The sequence below is a fragment of the Saimiri boliviensis genome, chromosome 11 (genome assembly GCF_048565385.1).
Source record: "Saimiri boliviensis isolate mSaiBol1 chromosome 11, mSaiBol1.pri, whole genome shotgun sequence".
Lineage (NCBI taxonomy): Eukaryota > Metazoa > Chordata > Mammalia > Primates > Cebidae > Saimiri > Saimiri boliviensis.
Genome location: NC_133459.1, coordinates 5,299,989 through 5,318,607, shown reverse-complemented (window position 1 = coordinate 5,318,607; position 18,619 = coordinate 5,299,989). Strand labels below are relative to the sequence as shown.

General features: G+C 56.5%; 2 protein-coding genes across 9 annotated transcripts in view; one reads left to right on the top strand and one right to left on the bottom strand.

The window, feature by feature from the left end:
• Positions 1 to 3,797, bottom strand: part of ESPN (espin) — a 37,266-nt gene extending 33,469 nt beyond the window's left edge. For all 8 annotated transcript variants that reach the window (XR_012512304.1, XM_039473726.2, XM_039473727.2 and 5 more), the window contains exons 1-2: positions 3,310 to 3,797; positions 158 to 351 (exon numbers count right to left, since the gene is read on the bottom strand). Coding sequence is in view for 7 of the 8 variants with exons in the window: in XM_039473726.2 (XP_039329660.2) it covers positions 158 to 351; positions 3,310 to 3,603 (488 nt within the window). In the remaining variant the exon portion in view is untranslated. The remainder of the gene's footprint in view (positions 1 to 157; positions 352 to 3,309) is intronic.
• Positions 3,798 to 8,413: 4,616 nt separating this feature from the next.
• On the top strand, positions 8,414 to 12,033 carry HES2 (hes family bHLH transcription factor 2). Its single transcript, XM_010350280.3, has 4 exons — positions 8,414 to 8,584; positions 8,672 to 8,767; positions 9,047 to 9,146; positions 9,234 to 12,033. The coding sequence occupies exons 1-4, from the start codon at positions 8,540 to 8,542 to the stop codon at positions 9,512 to 9,514; spliced, it is 522 nt and encodes a 173-aa protein (XP_010348582.2). The 5' UTR covers positions 8,414 to 8,539; the 3' UTR covers positions 9,515 to 12,033.
• The last annotated feature ends 6,586 nt before the right edge of the window (positions 12,034 to 18,619 follow it).

Here is an 18,619-nt window from a genome sequence, read left to right as displayed (position 1 = left end):
GAGTGGGAGCCGTCTCTCTGGCCTGGCCCTCTGGCCCCAGGATGGCCGCTGGAGGGATCACTGCCCTGGAGTGCCAGAGAAGCATGGCAGATCCCAGGCATCCCCCAAAGCCCTGGCCCAGCCCACCCAGAGGACCCCTTAAGAGGGGTGATCTTACTCAGGGTAGTGCCCGATGAGAAGCCTCAGGGAGGGGAAGTCTCCTTTGGCGGCAGCGTAGTGGATAGGCAGGGCGCCCATGTCTGTGGCTGCAGTGGGGTCCCCACCGCCATGATGCAGCAGCCAGTTCACCACCTCAGGGTGGCCAAAGCGGGCAGCCAGATGCAAGACTGTGGCACCAGAATTGTCTTTGTCCTGTGGGAGGAGAGCCAGTTCAAGTCCTAAAGGCTGTTCCTGCCCTGCCCCTGGCTTGGGGCACTCCCAGACTCCCACAGGCCTCAGGGGTAGCTCTGTGCTCTCTGCCTTCCCTGGAGCGATTGGCCAGGCCTCACTCAGCAATGTTTTTTTGGGTCAAGCGGATCCTGGGTTTGAATCCTGCTGCTGTCTTTGGGCAACTAACTGGCCCTCTCTGAGCCATAGCCAATAGGCAGCATCGCCGTGCCTGGCTTTCCAAGGCCTCCAGGTCCTGACTGTGGGCTGTCTATGTGAGAGGCACAGGAATGTCATGGCAGGACACTGGCTCCAGGCTGAGGGCCACAGCTCTGACACCCAGGGGCTCAGGGCATGGCTGGAGGAAAGACAAAGTGTTGTTGGGCTGAGCAGGGTCAGGAAGGGGGCTGTGGGGCCGTACCAAGCTAGCATCGGGACTGGGGGCAACCCCTGCTTCCAACATTTGCCCCCTCTCTCTCCACCTTCCTAGGTGTCACATGGGAACAGAAGCCTCCACCTTGATGCGCCTCCAGCAATCCAACCTCTGTGCAGAAAACTGCCCCCCTCTCCTGGCAGACTTGCCAGCGCCCACGTACAGGAGCAGCCTGTGTTCTTGCCCCTGTGGAGGTGGAAGTTGCTGGGCGCTGGTGGGCGGGTCCAGGGCAGTCAGCCAGGGGTGCTAGGTGCAGGCTAGTGGTGGCCTCTGGGAAGGCTTGGGCAAAACTTCCCCCAGGGACCTCAGAGTGGGTGGGGCCAGAGGTCTGGGCCCAGAACTGCTGAATGTGTCGTCTGTGCACACTCCATGTGTGTGTCTGCTGAGAAAGGGGTTGGAGGGGCGTGCTTATGGGACCTGGGCCGGAAGGAGCATCACGGAGGACCCAGACGTCTAGACGCAGAGGCTGCTGCACTTGGCCAAGTGGGCACTAGTTCTGGAACGGAACAACCTCCCAGCGCCAAGCACATGGACGACAGAAGGGTGGGCAGGGTTGCGGCAGAAGGAGGCAGTGGGCACACTTCACTAGGGTCAGGGAGTGAAGCCTCTCTGCCTTGCCGTGCCTAGAGAGAGGGCACTGTGGTCACAGAGTGCCAGAGGCAGCAGGAGCTGGTGAGAGACCCCCGGCCTCAGGAAGCTGAATCACGTGGGAAGAGAAACTCTGAGGCTCCTGTGAGAAATGCAAGAAAAGAGGGCGCGGAGGGAACTGGGGCCCCAGGCCACTGACGGGGTCATTGGGCAGCCTGCAGTGCGGGGCAATAGCCCAGTGACGCTGCTCAGGATGCAGGGAGGAAGACGGGGCAGAGAATGTGATGGCCCACAGGAAGCTGAGGACACTGAGACCCCTCCTGTGTGCTAGAAAGCCGGTGGGGGCGGGGGTAGAGACTGGCTCCCAGCTCTGATCTTGGGCTCTGAGCCCAAAGGTCCGAGCTGGCTAGAGGGGACCCAGGCAGAACCATGGTGAAATGTGAGCTGAGCCCCAGCTCTTGAGAAAGGCACTCCCTTCCTACTGGCCTTGGGGACTGAGGGTCTGAGGCTCCAGGGGTCTCACTGGCTCTGGGCTCCGCAGTGGTGGAAACTGTAAGGAGAGGGCCATAGGCCTCTGGGCTCTGGCCTGTGCCTGAGGCAGCAACAGCTGTCCAGGCTCCAGGAGCCTCATGTGCAGTGGACCACACCCTAAAGCAGCTTATCTCTCGGGGCTGGGGAAGCCCAAGGATCCAGGTCACCCCCCCCACCCCTTCCTCCCCCAGCACCCAAGCCTGCCTGGCCCAGAGGGCAGGAGACTTGATAAGCTGGGGCCAAGGCCACCTGCTTCACCCAGCTCCTCTGCTCTGGCAGGGGAGGCTTCCGGCCAGGCCTGGACACCGGATAAGGCAGGCATGACACCTCCCAAAAGAGTGGGCATGGGCCACGTAGCCAGGAAGCCCTGAAAACAGGTCCCATGGAGAGATATGGGGCAGGCCATCTCCCAGGAAGGGTGGGGGGCCTTCTATCTGAGGGCAGAAGGTGGGCTGGCCTGGCCATCGTGGGCCATAGCAAGCCTGCCTCCTCCCCTTCCATCTCCAGGGAGCCCAGTGGTCTAAGTGGAAAATCAGTTCTGGTTCCTCCCTCCCATGGCTGCCCCCACAAGCAGAATTTCATCCAAATCCCTAACCTCGGCCCAGGAGACCCTCTGGCTTGGCCCTGGCAGTTTCTCCCCTCCTCACCCACTCTGAATCCGCAGCCTCCTGCTGGCCCTCCGACAGGACAGGAGTGTGCCCGCCGCAGGGCTCTGCACTTCTTGTTCCCTGTGCTTGGAACTCTCTGATCGTGGCCTGGCGACCTGCTTCTCAGCAGCCAGGACGCCCCTGGGAGGTTGCTCAGAGGGACCAGGTAGGGTCTGGGGCCAGCAAGAATCCGCCTGGGCTGGAGAAGCAGCTGGGAGACTTGACAGCACGGATGTCCTGGGGTCAGCCTGGGTTATGCGGAGACCCCCATTTACCATGGCCCATCATCATTCCCCCACATGCTGGCTGGGGACACCTGTAGCTCAGCCTGGGCTGTGGGACTTTGTCCAGCCTCCTTTCAGACCCGGCCCTGGAGGACATGGGCTTCTGACTCTGCCGCCCAGGCCTCACGTCCCCACCCACTACCAGGACTTCAGATCAGTGCCTTCCCTCTCTCGGTACGCACCAGTAACTACCAGCCCCACGGAGGCGGCGCCCTTCTGGCTCCCATCACCCAGGTGTGCTTCCAGGGAGCCCCCAGGCTCGCCAGGGCATCTGCCCGACTACTCGCAAGCCAGGGAGCCCATCCACCTGAGGGCCTCTGGAAGGAGCTCCGTGCAGGGCTCAGCTGGGCCAGGAGGTGCCAAACCCCACCCATCCTTGAGCCCCGGCGTGGGGGCTCTGGGCCAGGACCGTCTCCTGAGGAGGAAGCCGCAGGACCCCCGGCGAACGGCGCGGACCCACCTGCACTCTGCAGCCTCCCTGAGACAGCAGCCACTGCAGGCAGGCGAGGTGGCCGGTGGCGGCGGCGTCGTGGGCCGGTGTGGCGCCGTTGCGGGCGCGGGCCGCGGCGGGGAGGGCGGCCTCCTCCACCAGGAAGCGCAGACAGTGCAGCTTCCCGGCGCGGGCCGCGTGGTGCACGGGCAGCGCGTCCAGCGGGTCGCGCAGGGAGGGCCCCAGCAGGCCTGCGGCGTGTAGCGACCTCAGCACGTCCAGCTCGCCCTGCCGCGCCGCCTGCAGCGCCTGTTCCAGGGCCATGGTGCCGCCTGCGGCGCCGCGACCCCGCACTCAGAGCCTCCCCCAGGACGCCATGCGCGTGTCCTCGCGGGCGGGAGGAGCCCGCGGTGCGGCCGTCGGGGCTCTGCGGGCCGGGAGGCGGGGCGGCTGCGGGCCCGGCCTCTGCTCAGGACCGCCTGGCGCTTCGCTCCGCTCAGCGGCGCTCTGGGGCCGGAGCCCGCGGACGCCGGCTTAAGCCTCGGGCCCGCCCCCTCCCTGCCCCGCCCCGCCCCGCCCCGCCCCGTAGCCTCAGCCGCAGGCCCCCGCCCGCCCCCGCCGCTCCGCGCCCAGGGGCTTCTCTCCTAATTCGTCTCACGTAACGGTTGAGACCCCAGAGGGCAGCAGAACTGGGTTCGAATTGGAGAGCCATCCAGGCACAGACAAATTCATTCATCTGCCCATTGTCCGCTCACTGCGGTTCCAGGCGCTGGTGACGCAATTCCAGAGGTGACTGGGGAGTGACTGTCGGGGCCACATGGACGGTCAGGGAAAGGCCTCTGTGGCGGTGCGGTGGAGCTGGGTATGGAGCGCGAGGCCCCGAGGCAGGAGCAGGCCTACCGCGTCCCTGAGGGGCTCTGGGTCTAAATCCCTGGAGAGTGCAAAGGGCCTCAGAGCCTCCAGCGGGGAGGGCAGGACAGGAACCCCTGGTGCGCTGGGAACTCCAGGCTCTGTCGGGATGGAGGGACTTTCAGGCACACAGAAGGCAGAGATTGGGGGTGGGGGGAGTAGGGCTTGTGTGGAGACGCGGGATCGCGGGCATCCAGAGAGAGGGGACGGAGACCCCTGCAGGGGCGCAGGAAAGCGCCAGAGGGCGCAGGCTGGGGAGCGACTATGTGCCAAGCCATCCTGCGGGCACCACCGAACACAAGCCGTGGGAGCGGCTAGTGCCCGAAGGATGGGAGCAAACGCTTCCAGAAGGTGGAGGCTAAGTAGCTGTGGGAGTGTAGGCTGCCTATCAGCGACCTTGAAGCACCTTCCTGTGCCTTTCCTGTCCCAACACCCACCCCTCTGAGTCCCGTCGGGGCCTGGCCCCACCTGGCCTGAAGGTTTCACTCGGCCGCAACCCGGGTCTGGCACAGTCAGCGCTGAGATGTAGAATGAAGGAAGCCCCTCCCAGGGACAGTGGGAGTCATAGTGCTAAACTCGGAGGTGCCTCTGGTCCCTTCCCTGCGACTGCCACCTAGTGGCAACCTGGGTGGTGGCCTCCCATCCTCCCAGGTGCCCGGATAACTGAAGCTGCTGGGCCGTGCCTAGCCAGGTGGGTTTCCAACGGCTTCCACCTGGCCAGATCACCCTCATTCTCTCCATGGGACCTGTGGCCACTGGGATCTGGGACCCTTGCCCAGCGGTTTGCAGACAAAGGGAGGGAGGAGTCTTTTCTTGGCAGCCTCACTGCTGGAGCTGGTGGTGGCCAGAGCAACAGGTTCACTGCAGCTGGCGCTGCCCTCCTCCAGATGCCCAGAGGCAGGTGTACCATGAGGCCAGCAAGTAGCAGGGGTACTGTTGGAAGGAGGTGCTAAAATGACTTGTCTTGGGCACCTCTTCCCTGTGCCTCCTCCATTCTAAAAGACCCTGCAATTAGTGTCCTCCACGCCTAAGGTGGCTACCTTGGCCATGGACACACTCATCTAGCACAAGGTTTTGTGATTTTTGTGGGCCAGGTCCAGGTGATGCTCTATTGCTCTTCCACTGGGCTGGGCAGATGCCCTTGAGCCACTGCCACTGTTGCTATTAACATCTCCATTAGTGCCACGTGTGAGCACCTACCCCTGCTGGCCAACCTCTCCGACTCCTTTCAGGACATGGCTCAAACTCAGGCTTCAAGCCAGTCCTTTCCTGCCAGGCTTCTATCCTCTCTGGGCTCTTCCACATCCATCGGGCTATCTGGGTCCTCCCCAGCAGCCCTAGGGAGCTCACACCAGCATTCGCACTTTTATGAAATCTGTACCACCCACCAAACGCTCACCATGCTTCACCTGGATATCTAATCCAGAGGTGCTATGGGAGAGGTACAACTATTGTTCTCAGTTTACAGCTGGGGAAAATGAGGCATGAGGAGGGGTTTTTTTTTTTTTGTTTGTTTGTTTTGAGATGGAGTTTCCCTCTTGTAGCCCAGGCTGGATTGCAATGGCACAATCTCAGCTCAGGGCAACCTTCACCTCCCAGGTTCCAGCAATTCTCCTGCCTCAACCTCCCGAGTAGCTGGGATTACAGGTGCCTGCCACCATGCCTGGCTAATTTTTGTGTTTTTTTGTATTTTTAGTAGAAATGGAGTTTCATCATGTTGGCCAGGCTAGACCCGAACTCCTGACCTCGTGATCTGCCCACCTCAGCCTCCCAAAGTGCTGAGATTACAGGCATAAGCCACCAAACCCAACTTTGTTTCTTTGAGACAGAGTCTCACTCTGTTGCCAGTCTGGAGTGCAGTGGCGTGATCTTGGCTACAGGTTCATGCCACCATGCCCAGCTGATTTTTGTATTTTTAGTAGAGATGGGTTTTCATCATGTTGACCAGGATGGTCTTGATCTCTTAACCTCATGATCCACCCGCCTTGGCCTTCCAAAGTGTTGGGATTACAGCTGTGAGTTACCATATCTGGCCTTGTTTTTTTGTTTGTTTGTTTTGTTTTTTTGAGACAGTTTTGCTCTTGTTACCCAGGCTAGAGTGCAATGGTGCGATCTCGGCTCACCGCTACCTCCGCCTCCTGGGTTCAGGCAATTCTGCTGCCTCAGCCTCCTGAGTAGCTGGGATTACAGGAACGCGCCACCATGCCCAGCTAATTTTTTGTATTTTTAGTAGAGATGGGGTTTCACCATGTTGACCAGGATGGTCTCGATCTAATGACCTCGTGATCCACCCGCCTTGGCCTCCCAAAGTGCTGGGATTACAGGTGTGAGCCACTGCGCCCAGCTGTTTTTCTTGTTTGTTTGTTTTTGTTTTTGTTTTTTTTTGAGACAGAGTTTTTCTCTTGTTACCCAGGCTGGAGTGCAATGGTGCAATCTCGGCTCACCACTACCTCCGCCTCCTGGGTTCAGGTAATTCTCCTGCCTCAGCCTCCTGAGTAGCTGGGATTACAGGCACGCGTCACCACGCCCAGCTAATTTTTTGTATTTTTAGTAGAGACGGGGTTTCACCATGTTGACCAGGATGGTCTCGATCTCCTGACCTCGTGATTCACCCGCCTCGGCCTCCCAAAGTGCTAGGATTACAGGCGTGAGCCATCGCGCCCGGCTGTTTCGTTTTTAAAGCATTTTGTGGCTGGCTTGTGGGTGCAGATCTGAGTACGCCAGGCTAGGTGCCTTGGGATGAGAATGGGAGGGAAACCACAGAGTCTTTTGAGCTCTTAAAGAACAAGTCATTGTCTTGGGGGAGGCCAATGGAGGCAAACTGGCCTCAACCATGGAGGACAAGGTCTCAGGTTCCTCCAGGCCCTGCTGGGCCAAATATGTTGAATGAGTTATTCTCACTTGTTAGTACTTTTATGAGGGTTAATGCAGATGCGAGCCTTAAAGTGTTAGGCCCTGAACTTGGCACACAGTAAGTGTCCATGAATGGTGGCCTAAGTTCCTTCTCATGCCACAGACAGCTATGGGTGACCCGGGCTCCCCTGGCCCAGGCTTCTCGGAGCCCAGTAGTGTGTACCTTGGTCTTCTTCCGCCCTGCTGGGAGAACCCTGAGGGAGGGGGACCTGGGGCTAGCTGCAAGGGTGGAGCTCGGAAGTGGGGTTCGTGGGTTCATCCAGCACCCTGGACAGAGCCCTTCTTGACTACGCCCCATGGGGCCTCCTCCGGGCTGGTTCGGTGGATCCCGCCAGTCATCTCTCTGCCCAGCAGTTCGCAGTGTGGTCCGCGGGCGTGGCCGTTGCCCCGCCAGCCCGCCAGCCAGTCGGGAGAGGGGAGCCCAGAGCAGATGGGCGGGGGACGCCAGCCAGTTTGCCGCAGCAACCGCCACGCGGCGCGGAGGCGGTCCTGGGAGGGCCGCTGGGGCCCCCCACCAGGCGGGCAGCGGGGGGCCCGCACCCACTACTGCCCGGCCCGCGCGTCACGTGGGCCCTGACTGTCTTGCGGGCGAGAACCCTGATCCCCAGCCGGTGGGAATGAAAACGAGCTCCGAGGGCTCCCGGGCTGCCTCTGCTTCTGTGGGATTCCGTTTTCCCACCCAAAGCCTGGAGTGGGGTAACCAGATGACCCCTCGGCAAGCTGCTGGAGGATTCTACGGGTCCTTAGAGCCGGGCTTCTAGCGACTGGTGCCGGTTCCCAGGATCGAGGGCTGGAGCAAGTCACGACTTCTCTTCGGACCTCGGATTCCCCGTCCAGCTCAGCCCTTCTGCCGATAGAGCAGCTGTGGGTGGGAGTCCCTCTTGCTAATGTACTTCGTGGGAGCTCTCGGAACCACGGGCTTTGGCAGTCCTGCGGCCGCTGGGTCCCCTGACCCGGTCCAGGGCGGGGCTCAGAGGAGACGCTGAACCGAGCCTGGGGAATGAATAACTGGCTGCATTGGAGAGGAGGGACCGCAGCTCGAGCCAGGCAAAGCCTGGCCCCACCTGGCCCTCCTGCCCTTGGGGTCATGCAGCGACGGCCTCCGATGACCCCTCCCCCGCAGGTGCTCGGGGACAGCCGGGGGCCGCCACCCCGCAGTAGATGGGACGCGAAGGCCGGGAGCGAGATCCCCGGGGGCGTCGCTGTCTCCACTCCCGGCTCCACCCCGCGCAGGAACAAAGGCGGGAGGTGGAACCGGCGGGCGGCCGGACTTCGTGGGGCGGGGCGGGGCGAAACTGGCGAGCCGCTCCCTTAAAGTTCAGCTGCCGGCGTGGCGCGCACTCTTTTGGCACCAGCTCGGGCCGCCCTTGGGACCTCCTTCTGGACCTCGGTTTTCCTTTGCGTGGGGCTCGCAGCTGCCGCCGCTTTCCCGCGGAGCATGGGGCTGCCTCGCCGGGCAGGAGACGCGGCGGAGCTGCGCAAGGTGGGAGGCCGGGACTGGGGCAGGGCAGGGCAGGGCGGGGCGGGGGCCGCCGGGGACCGGTCTAATCACCACGCCGCACAACCGCAGAGCCTGAAGCCGCTGCTGGAGAAGCGCCGGCGCGCGCGCATCAACCAGAGCCTGAGCCAGCTCAAGGGGCTCATCTTGCCGCTGCTGGGCCGGGAGGTGAGCGCGCCCGGGCGGAGGGCGGAGGGCTGAGGGCGGAGGGTCCTGGGGCGCCGAGCCCGAGCAGGGGGACCGGGTGCTTCTGCGGGAGGAACCCGCTAGGGGGTTTCTCGCGGCGCCCAAGACGGAGTCTGGGTGGGGTGGGCGCGTCGGAGCGGACCCTCCGCAGGCCACGGCGCGCCCCGCACCCAGCTCCCAACGTGAGCGCGGTGCGCACAGCAGCTGGCCAGATGTCTGTCTTGGTGGTTCTCTGTCCCTCTCCCTCGTGGCCGGGCGCAGAACTCCAGCTACTCGAAGCTGGAGAAGGCGGACGTCCTGGAAATGACCGTGCGCTTCCTGCAGGAGCTGCCTGCGTCCTCATGGCCCATGGCAGCGCCCGGTGAGTGAGCCCGCCCCGCCCTGCCCCGAGCCCTGCACCCTGCGCCCCGCACCCCACGCCGCGCCTCACGCCGGTCTCCGCCCGCAGTGCCTTGCGACAGCTACCGCGAGGGCTACAGCGCCTGTGTGGCGCGCCTGGCCCACGTGCTGCCCGCCTGCCGCGTCCTGGAGCCCGCCGTGAGCGCGCGCCTGCTGGAGCACCTGTGGCGGAGAGCGGCGGGCGCCACTCCCGATGGCGGGCGCGCTGGTGACTCCGGTGGCCCATCTGCGCCCACCCCAGCGTCCGCGTCTGCCTCACAGCCCGCATCCTTGGCCATGCCCTCGCCGCCCTCGCCACCCTGTGGCTCTGGCCTCTGGCGGCCGTGGTAGCCCCTCGGCCAGTCCACAGACCCTGCCGACTGCTTGGGACCTGGGGCTGCCGTTCCCATCATGAGGGGTCAGCCAAGTACCCACACCCAGGCCGGAAGCCGGATATTTCATGGTGACTTGCTGAGCTTTGCTAGAAGGGGAGGATTCTCCCCCGAGTCCCCAGATCAGCAGCCTGTGCTAGGGACCAGAGCACCTGGGGCAAGAAGACAGAACCGATGTGGGGGTGGGGATGGTCACTAATTCGACTGTGCCACACAAGCCCATGATGACCTTGGCCCTGGTTTAGGTGGCAGAATATGGGGGAAGCTATGGGCATTATTGAAAAAGTCATTGTTAAGCCAACAGGGTGAGGCTCCCAGCAAGGCCTTGCTGTCTTCCTGCCTCCCTGGACCCAGAGGGTTAGACTGTAAGCTCCTCGAGGCACTGGGTGCACAGTGGATGCTCACTGAACATGGTGGACTAGTGAGCAGGGGGGATCTGAGAGGACGACCCTGTAATAAGCCTTGGACACTCTGGCATTTGCCTTAACGTCCACGCCGTGGGATCACTTGGATATTTACTCCGTGAGGACAAATACTGGGGAGGTGTGGAGAGGAGAGAGGGTAGGTTTCTCTCACTTTCCCCCGTTTCTGAGAATGAGCACCTGCTGGCACTGCCTTTGTGAGTCTCTGGGAGCAGGTAACCCGCAGCCTAAGCCCACCTAGGACTCCACATCAGGCAGGCACAGGACTGGCTCCTTGTCCCCATAAAAACTCTCAGTACAGGTTTTTTAAAACCTATTCTGTAAGAACTAGCCAACCAGGGGGACCCTTGATTCCTTTCAGCTGTGCTTGCCACTTCTGACTTCTGAGAGTCCATCTCTGTTCGCAGTTCTGTGACTTTCGTTGACCTGGCTCCAATCAAGCTACAATGCAAGCAGTTGAGGGGAGGGGAGTTGTAGATGGGCCAGTGACTCACAGGGTCAGTTGCTCTGGGGAGCCTGAGTCAGGAGGCCAGTGGGCCCTGGAAGGGAGGGGGCAAGCCCAGGTGGGTGAGGTTCTGGGCCCGAGGAAAGAAGGCAGAGTTTCTCAGCAGGGGTGTGCAAGAGCTGCCCAGAAGGTCTCAGCTGGCTCTCCAAGCTGGGCTTGCGAAACAGGAACTGCCGCAGGCGGTGGCAGGCACCTCCTCCTCCCAGCTCCTCAGGTGCCCCTGAGCCCTGTCTGATGGCCGAAGGTGAACGCAGAGTGGTGGTGGGCTTTTCCTGTGTGGAGGGAAACTGATTCAAAGGGACATTTATGACCCTTCACCAGTCCCACATCCTGCCCAATGGCCAGGTCTTGGGATGCCTGTTCCAAGATGCTTCTGTGACTTCATGTCTGTATGATGATTGCCCCAGCTGGGGAAAAGGCTCCCATGTTTCTTCCTCATAAAACTAGTGGGCAAAGCCAGGTGCAGTGGCTCACGCTTGTAATCCCAGCACTTTGGGAGGCCGAAGCGGGTGGATCACCTGAGGTCAGGAGTTTAAAACCAGCCTGGCCAATATGGTGAAACCCTGTCTCTACAAATATACAGAATTAGCTGGGCATGATGGGCTGGTGCCTGTAATCCCAGCTACTTGGGAGGCTGAGGGAGAATCATTTGAACCCTGGAGGTGGAGGTTACAGTGAGCCGAGATCACACCATTGCACTCCAGCCTAGGTAACAGAATGACACTCCATCTTCAAAAAATAAAAAAGGCCAACCACAGTGGCTCAAACCTGTAATCCCAGCACTTTTGGAGCCCAATGTAGGTAGATCATGAGGTCAAAAGGTCAAGACCATCTCGGCCAACATGGTGAAACCCCGGCTCTACTAAGAATACAAAAATTAGCTGGGTGTGGTGGCAGGCGCCTGTAGTCCCAGCTACTTGGGAGGCTGAGGCAGGAGAATCACTTGAACCTGGGAGCCGGAGGTAGCCCTGAGCCGAGATCAAGCTACCGTACTCCAGCCTGGGAGACAGAGTGAAACTCTGTCTCAAAAACAAAATAAAATAAAATAGTCAGTGAAATGATTCAGTGACCCAAGGATAGTCAGAGCACAAAGCTGCCTGGAAACCTGTCTGTGCTAAAATGGAGATTTCCCAGGAAAGTCGGGCTTGGGACAGGCCCCTACCTGTCCCTTGGGCACCAGGTGATTAGGAGAGGTCAAAGCTCATTTCCACAAGAGTGAGGATAAACAGTGGGCTGCCAAGGAGGATTCCTTTTATAAATATTGACAAATTGCTCTGCCCCACCTGTGATCCCAGACTCCTGAAGGTGAGTGTCCCGTGGGTTCATCTCAGATGGGAGCTGCATGAACAGCCTGCGGGAATGTCTGGAAGAACCAGCTTCACAACAGATATAATAAGGAAGAAGTTTGAAATATTTCAAGAATTGCGAAAGTGTGACACACAGATGCAAAATGGCCACATGCTTGTGGAAAAATGGTGCCAACACTTGCTTGACTCTGGGGTTACCACAAACCTTCAATTTGTGAAAAAATGCAATCCGAAGTGCAATAAAGTGGACTGCAATTAAATGGGCTGTGCCTGTATTCATTTTGAGACAGGGTCTTGCTCTGCCCCCCAGGCTGGAGTGCAGTGGTGCAATCATGGCTCACTATAGCCTTGAATTCCTGGGCTCAAGTGATACTCCTACCTCAGACTCCTGAGTAGCTGGGACTACAGGCACACGCTGCCACGCCCGGCTAATTTTTTGAGTTTTTGTAGAGATGAGGTCTTGCTACGTTGCCCATGCTGGTCTTGAACTCCTGGGCTCAAGCGATCCTTCTCCACTTTAGCCTCCTAAAGTGCTGGAATTATAGGTATGAGCCACCTTGCCTAGCCTGCCTGTACTTTAGAAAAACATTCCAGCTTGCTAAAGTCATTGTAGAGAGGAGCTAACCCAGCCAATGATGCAGTTTCTGCCTTCGAGTGTGGATGGATCTCTTGGGGGCTGAGTGTGAGTGCCTGTGTGTGTGTAGGTGTGCATGTACTTTTGTGTGTGTGTGTGTCCCTGTGCAACCGAGTGGCTGTGGCTGCTCTTCAGAGAGCTGCCCGGGCATGCAGTGTCAGAGAGAAGGCAGCCACCCACTGAGGGTTCCCACTGAGTAACTAGTTTCACTTGGGGCTTTCAAAGGCTCTTATGAAGCCTGGGGCGCTTAAAGCAGCTGTAAGACTCAATAATGGTTTCAGGAGCGTGAGAACAGGTCTAGAGAACACACCCCACACACATGATGTCTTGTTTCCCAAGGTGCCCCTTATTACCAAAGGGGCAGCAGGGAGCAGGGGCCAGACAGCTGGTCCAGGACTAGATGCAGGAATCAGAGGTTCCCTGACCTGGGGGTGAGGCCTGAAGGAAGAAGATTCCAAGCTGACTATGTGCCCACCACTGGTTCTGTCTTGGAGGGGGAACCAGTGAGCTTCGAATCTTGGTGTTCATTATTTAGGATTTTTCACCAACCTCAGGAAGCACAGGACAATCTTTTTTTTTTTTTTTTTTTTAAGAGATGGGATTCCATCATGTTGGTCAGGCTGGTCTTGAACTCCTGATCTCAGGTGATCCACCCACCTCGGCCTCCCAAAGTGCTGGGATTACAGGTGTGAGTCACTGTGCTTGGCCTTTTTTTTTTTTTTTTGAGACGGAGTCTTGCTCTGTTTCCCAGGCTGGAGTACAGTGGTGTGATTTTGGCTCACTGCAACTTCCGCCTCCCAGGGTCAAGCAATTCTTCTGCCTCAGCCTCATGAGTAGTTGGGATTACAGATGTGCACCACCATGCCCAGCTAATTTTTGTACTTTTAGTAGAGATAGGGTTTCACCATGTTGGTCAGTCTGGTATTGAAATCCCCGACCTTGTGATCTGCTCACCTCAGGCTCCCAAAGTGCTGGGATTTACAGGCATGAGCCACTGCATCCAGCCTAGCACAGAGCAATCTTAAAGAAAAATGAACCTTTGCAGATTTCAAAAATCAGAGGCAGGCCAGGCGCGGTGGCTCATACCTGTAATCACAGAACTTTGGGAGGCCAAGACAGGTGGGCCACTTGAGGTCAGGAGTTTGAGACCAGCATGGTCAACATAGTGAAATCCCATCTCCACTAAAAACACAAGAATTAGCTGTGTGTGTATAACTAGTTTCAATTGGGATTTTCAAAGTGAAAACCCCAGGTGTAAAACCCACCAGGTGGGGCGTGGTGGCTCACACCTATAATCCCAGCACTTTCAGAGGCCGAGACAGGCAGATCACTTGAGGTCAGGAGTTTGAAGCTAGCCTGGTCAATATGGCAAAATCCCAGCTGTACCAAACATACAAAAATTAGCCGGACATGGTGGTGGCTACGTGGGAGGCTGAGGCAGGAGAATTGCTTGAACCCAGAGGCGGAGGTTACAGTGAGCCAAGATCATGCCACTACACTCCAGCCTGGGCAACAGAGTAAGACTCTGTCACACACACACATACACACACACACACACACAAACACACACAATCAGAGGCAGATCCAGGTTTTGTAGGAACTAAATTTTGAGGTCCTCGGTAGGAGAACTAATCTAAAATTATGAATATAGACTTCTAAGTATGAAAATGAGTATTTGGAATGAAAAATAAGTCATATCAACTAGTGGTGCTTGGAGATTCACGTCTCACCCTTTTTGTTTCTCTTTTGATAGGGACGCTTCCTGCTGGCCACCTGACTTCCCCTCCACTTTCAGAACCGTCTGCTCCTCTCCACCCAGGCTCCTGAGCGGCCCCCAGCTTAAGCCTCAGCAGCTCCAGGGCTCCGGATCTGCCCCAGTGACAATAACAAGGTAAATGCCTTCCATTCTCTTCATACCTGCAGGATGTAATCTACATATTTCCACAAATGTTTCGTCATTTGTGGTAATGTTTGTTTTGTTTCTTGTTCTTTCCTACCTATTTGGGAAGCTGGTGAAATTCAGATTTCCAAGCTCACTTCCAGAGGGTTCTCATTCCCTGTGTTTGAGTCAATGGCCGCAGACCATACACCTGAGGCCAGGTTAATCTGTCTTAAGGGCCGGGCGAGGTGGCTCAAGCCTGTAATCCCAGCACTTTGGGAGGCCGAGGCGGGTGGATCACGAGGTCGAGAGATCGAGACCATCCTGGTCAACATGGTGAAACCCCGTCTCTACTAAAAATACAAAACATTAGCTGGGCATGGTGGCACGTGCCTGTAATCCCAGCTACTCGGGAGGCTGAGGCAGGAGAATTGCTTGAACCCAGGAGGCGGAGGTTGTGGTGAGCCGAGATCGTGCCATTGCACTCCAGCCTGGGTAACAAAGAGCGAAACTCCGTCTCAAAAAAAAAAAAAGAAAAAAAAAATCTGTCTTAAGAAAGATACCACATCTGCAAATCTGGTTGGCAGGGGCTGGGGGGTGCAGAGAATGGGGAGTTGGTACTTAATGGGTACAGAGATTCAGTTTTGCAAGAGGAAAAGAGTTCTGGAGATGGATAGCGCTGATGGTCGTACAATGATGTGAATGTGCCTAACGCTTAAAAATGGTTGAGATGGGCTACATACAGCTGCCTGTAATCCCAGCACTTTGGGAGGCCAAGACAGGAGGATTGCTTGAGCCCAGGAGTTTGAGACCAGCCTGGGCAACATAGGGAGACCTCATCTTCACTAAAACTCAAAAAAATTATCTAGGCATAGCGGTGTGTGCCTACAGTCCCAGCTACTCAGGAGGCTGAGGTAGGAGTTTTGCTTGAGCCCAGTAAATTGAGGCTGCAGTGAGCCATGATGACACCCACAGCCCTCCAGCCTGGATAACAGAGCAAGACCATGTCTCAGAAAAATAAAGGTTGGCCGGGCGTGGTGGCTCAAGCCTGTAATCCCAGCACTTCGGGAGGCCGAGGCGGGTGGATCACAAGGTCAAGAGATCGAGACCATCCTGGTCAACATGGTGAAACCCCGTCTCTACTAAAAATACAAAAAATTAGCTGGGCATGGTGGCATGTGCCTATAGTCCCAGCTACTCAGGAGGCTGAGGCAGGAGAATTGCCTGAACCCAGGAGGCGGAGGTTGCGGTGAGCCGAGATCGCGCCATTGCACTCCAGCCTGGGTAACAAGAGTGAAACTCCGTCTCAAAAAAAAAAAAAGAAAAAGATGGTTAATTTTTATTATTTATTTATTTATTTATTGAGACGGAGGTTCGCTTTTGTTGCCCAGGCTGGAGTACAATGGTACAATCTCTGCTTACTGCAACCTCTGCCTCCTGGGTTCAAGAGATTCTCCTGCCTTGGCCTCCCGAGTAGCTGGGATTACAGGCACCCGCCACCATGCCCAACTAATTTTTGTAATTTTAGTAGAGACAGGGTGCTAAGCATGGTGGCTCACACCTATAATCTCAACACTTTGGGAGGCCGAGGTGGGTGGATCACCTAAGGTTGGGAGTTCACCACCAGGCTAGCCAACATGGAGAAACCCCATCTCTACTAAAAATACAAAATTAGCCAGGCGTGATGGCTGTAATCCCAGCTACTCAGGAGGCTGAGGCAGGAGAACTGCTTGAACCTGGGAGGCAGAGGTTGCGGTGGGCCGAGATTGCTCCATTGCACTCCAGCCTGGGCAAGAAGAGCAAAACTCTGTCTCAAAAAAAAAAAAAGAGAGAGAGAGAGACAGGTTTTCACTACGTTGGCCAGGATGGTCTTGAACTCCTAACCTCAGGTGATCTCCCTGCCTCAGCATCCCATAGTGCTGGCATTATAGGCGTGAGCCACTGTACCCAGCCAAGATGGTTAATTTTATGTTATGTGTATTTTACTATCAAAATAAATGATAACAATAACAAAAAACCCAAGAGACACTGTATCTGCAGTGGAGGCTACTACTCGCCTGAGTTTGCTCTAGTCCTTTAGGGTCCATCTGGTTTTTGTAGGATCTAAACTAATTCAATGAAGATGTGATGTAACCTTTACGTCTTTAAAAATGGCATCCATCGCTGGGCACGGTGGCTCACGCCTGTAATTCCAGCACTTTGGGAGGGCGAGGCGGGTGGATCACCAGGTCAAGAGATCGAGACCATCCCGGTCAACATGGTGAAAACCTGTCTCTAATAAAAATACAAAAATTAGCTGGGCATGGTGGTGCACGCCTGTAGTCCCAGCTACTAGGGAGGCTGAGGCAGGAGAATTGCTTGAGCCCAGGAGACATAGGTTGCGGTGAGCCGAGATCACGCCATTGCACTCCAGCCTGGGTAACAAGAGTGAAACCCCATCTCAAAAAAAAAATGGCATCCATTTGCCGGACATGGTGGCTCATGCCTGTAATCCCAGCACTTTGGGAGGCCGAGGTGGGCAGATCACGAGGTCAAGAGATCGAGACCATCCTGGCCAACATAGTGAAACTCTGTCTCTACTAAAATACAAAAATTAGCTGGGTGTGGTGGCGCACGCCTGTAGTCCCAGCTACTCGGGAGGCTGAGGCAGGAGAATTGCTTGAAGCCGGGGAAGGCAGAGATTGCAATGAGCCGAGATCACACCATGGCACTCCAGCCTGGTGCCTGTCGACAGAGGGAGACTCTGTCTTCAAAAAAAAAAAAAAAAAAAAAGAGTGGCATCCATTTATGCCATCCTCTGGGATTCCAGATTGCTCTGATTTACTGTCTTGGGGGCGGAAAGCAGTGTCAAGTTTGTACTTGACCTTCCCCTCTATGATAGCTCTCACCACAGGCCAAATAATTAATGTGGGGGCCGTGCCAAATATCAAGTCTCTATATTCCAATTACATGTTCGAGGACCAGAGAAGTAGCCACAATTGCCCTTCACCCAGCGGACCCATTGCAAGCCAGGGCCAGGATTCTTTTCAACCTGGTCACCACCATGTCACCACTCTGAGAGGGACAAAGATGATGACCTTGGATCTCAGGTCAATTTGAGCTTCAACACTATGTCCAATGGTCCTGGAAATGTGTGTGTATTCCACCCTCCCTATGGTACAATTACCCAATAAATGTAGGTTTCTCTGGGGAGAGCAAGGGAAATCATTACTGTGTACTTTTGCTGCCAGTTGCAAGGTCCTTCTCTTGGGGACCAAGCCTTCCTCCCTGGTCTGAAAACTGTTTCAGGTATGGGAGGATGGGAGGAGGATCCTTACTTTTTTTTTTTTTTTTTTTTTTTTTGAGACAGAGTCTTGCACTGTCATCTGGCTGGAGTGCAGGAGTGCAGTGGCATGATCTCACTCACTGTAGAGGCTCACTGTAACCTCTGCCTCCCTGGTTCATGCGATTCTCCTGCCTCAGCCTCCCAAGTAGCTGGGATTACAGGCACCCAACACCATTCTCGTCTAATTTTTTGTATTTTTAGTAGAGACTGGGCTTCACTGTGTTGGCCAGGCTGGTGTCAAACCCCTGACCTTGTGATCTGCTTGCCTCGGCCTCCCAAAGTGCTGTGATTACAGGCATTTGAGCCACCACACCCAGGTTTTTTTTTTTGTTTTTTTGTTTTGTTTTGTTTTTTTTTTTTTTTTTTTTAGACAGAGTCTCATTCTGTCACCAGGCTGGAGTACAATGGCTTGATCTCAGCTCACTGCAATCTCTGCCTCCTGGATTCACACACTCCTGGATTCTCCTGCCTCAGCCTCCCAAGTAGCTGGTACTACAGACACGTGCCACCATGCCTGGCTCATTTTTGTATTTTTAGTACAGACGGGGTTTCACCATGTTGGCCAGGATGATCTTGATCTCTTGACCTTGTGATCCACCCGCCTCGGCTTCCCAAAATTCTGGGATTACAGACGTGAGCCACTGCGCCTCTGTATCCTTACTTTTTATTTGGGCTGTAGACTGTAGCAATAGCTCAAATAAAAAGTAAGGCCCGGATCCTTACTTTTTATTTGGGCTATTGCTACAGTCTCCTGATCATCCTTTGTTTCCTTTAATTGTCCAGTCCATACAGTGCTCTTGCTGGCCGCTCCAGCCCAGGACTTCAAAGCTGCAGGGGGTCATGCGCCGTGGCTCAGGCCTGTAATCCCAGCACTTTGGGAGGCAGAGGCAGGCAGATCATTTCAGGTCAGGAGTTCGAGGCCAGCCTGGCCAACATGGTGAAACTCTGTCTCTACTAAAAATACAAGAAAAAAGAATTAGCTGGGCATAGTG

What these genes read in the sequence shown, in the direction of transcription:
- HES2 (XM_010350280.3), top strand. Translation starts at nt 8,540, where the DNA reads ATGGGGCTGCCTCGCCGGGCAGGAGACGCGGCGGAGCTGCGCAAG. An exon ending in TGCCGCTGCTGGGCCGGGAG is followed by an intron (nt 8,768 to 9,046) that starts GTGAGCGCGCCC and finishes GGCCGGGCGCAG; the next exon opens with AACTCCAGCTACTCGAAGCT. An exon ending in ATGGCCCATGGCAGCGCCCG is followed by an intron (nt 9,147 to 9,233) that starts GTGAGTGAGCCC and finishes CTCCGCCCGCAG; the next exon opens with TGCCTTGCGACAGCTACCGC.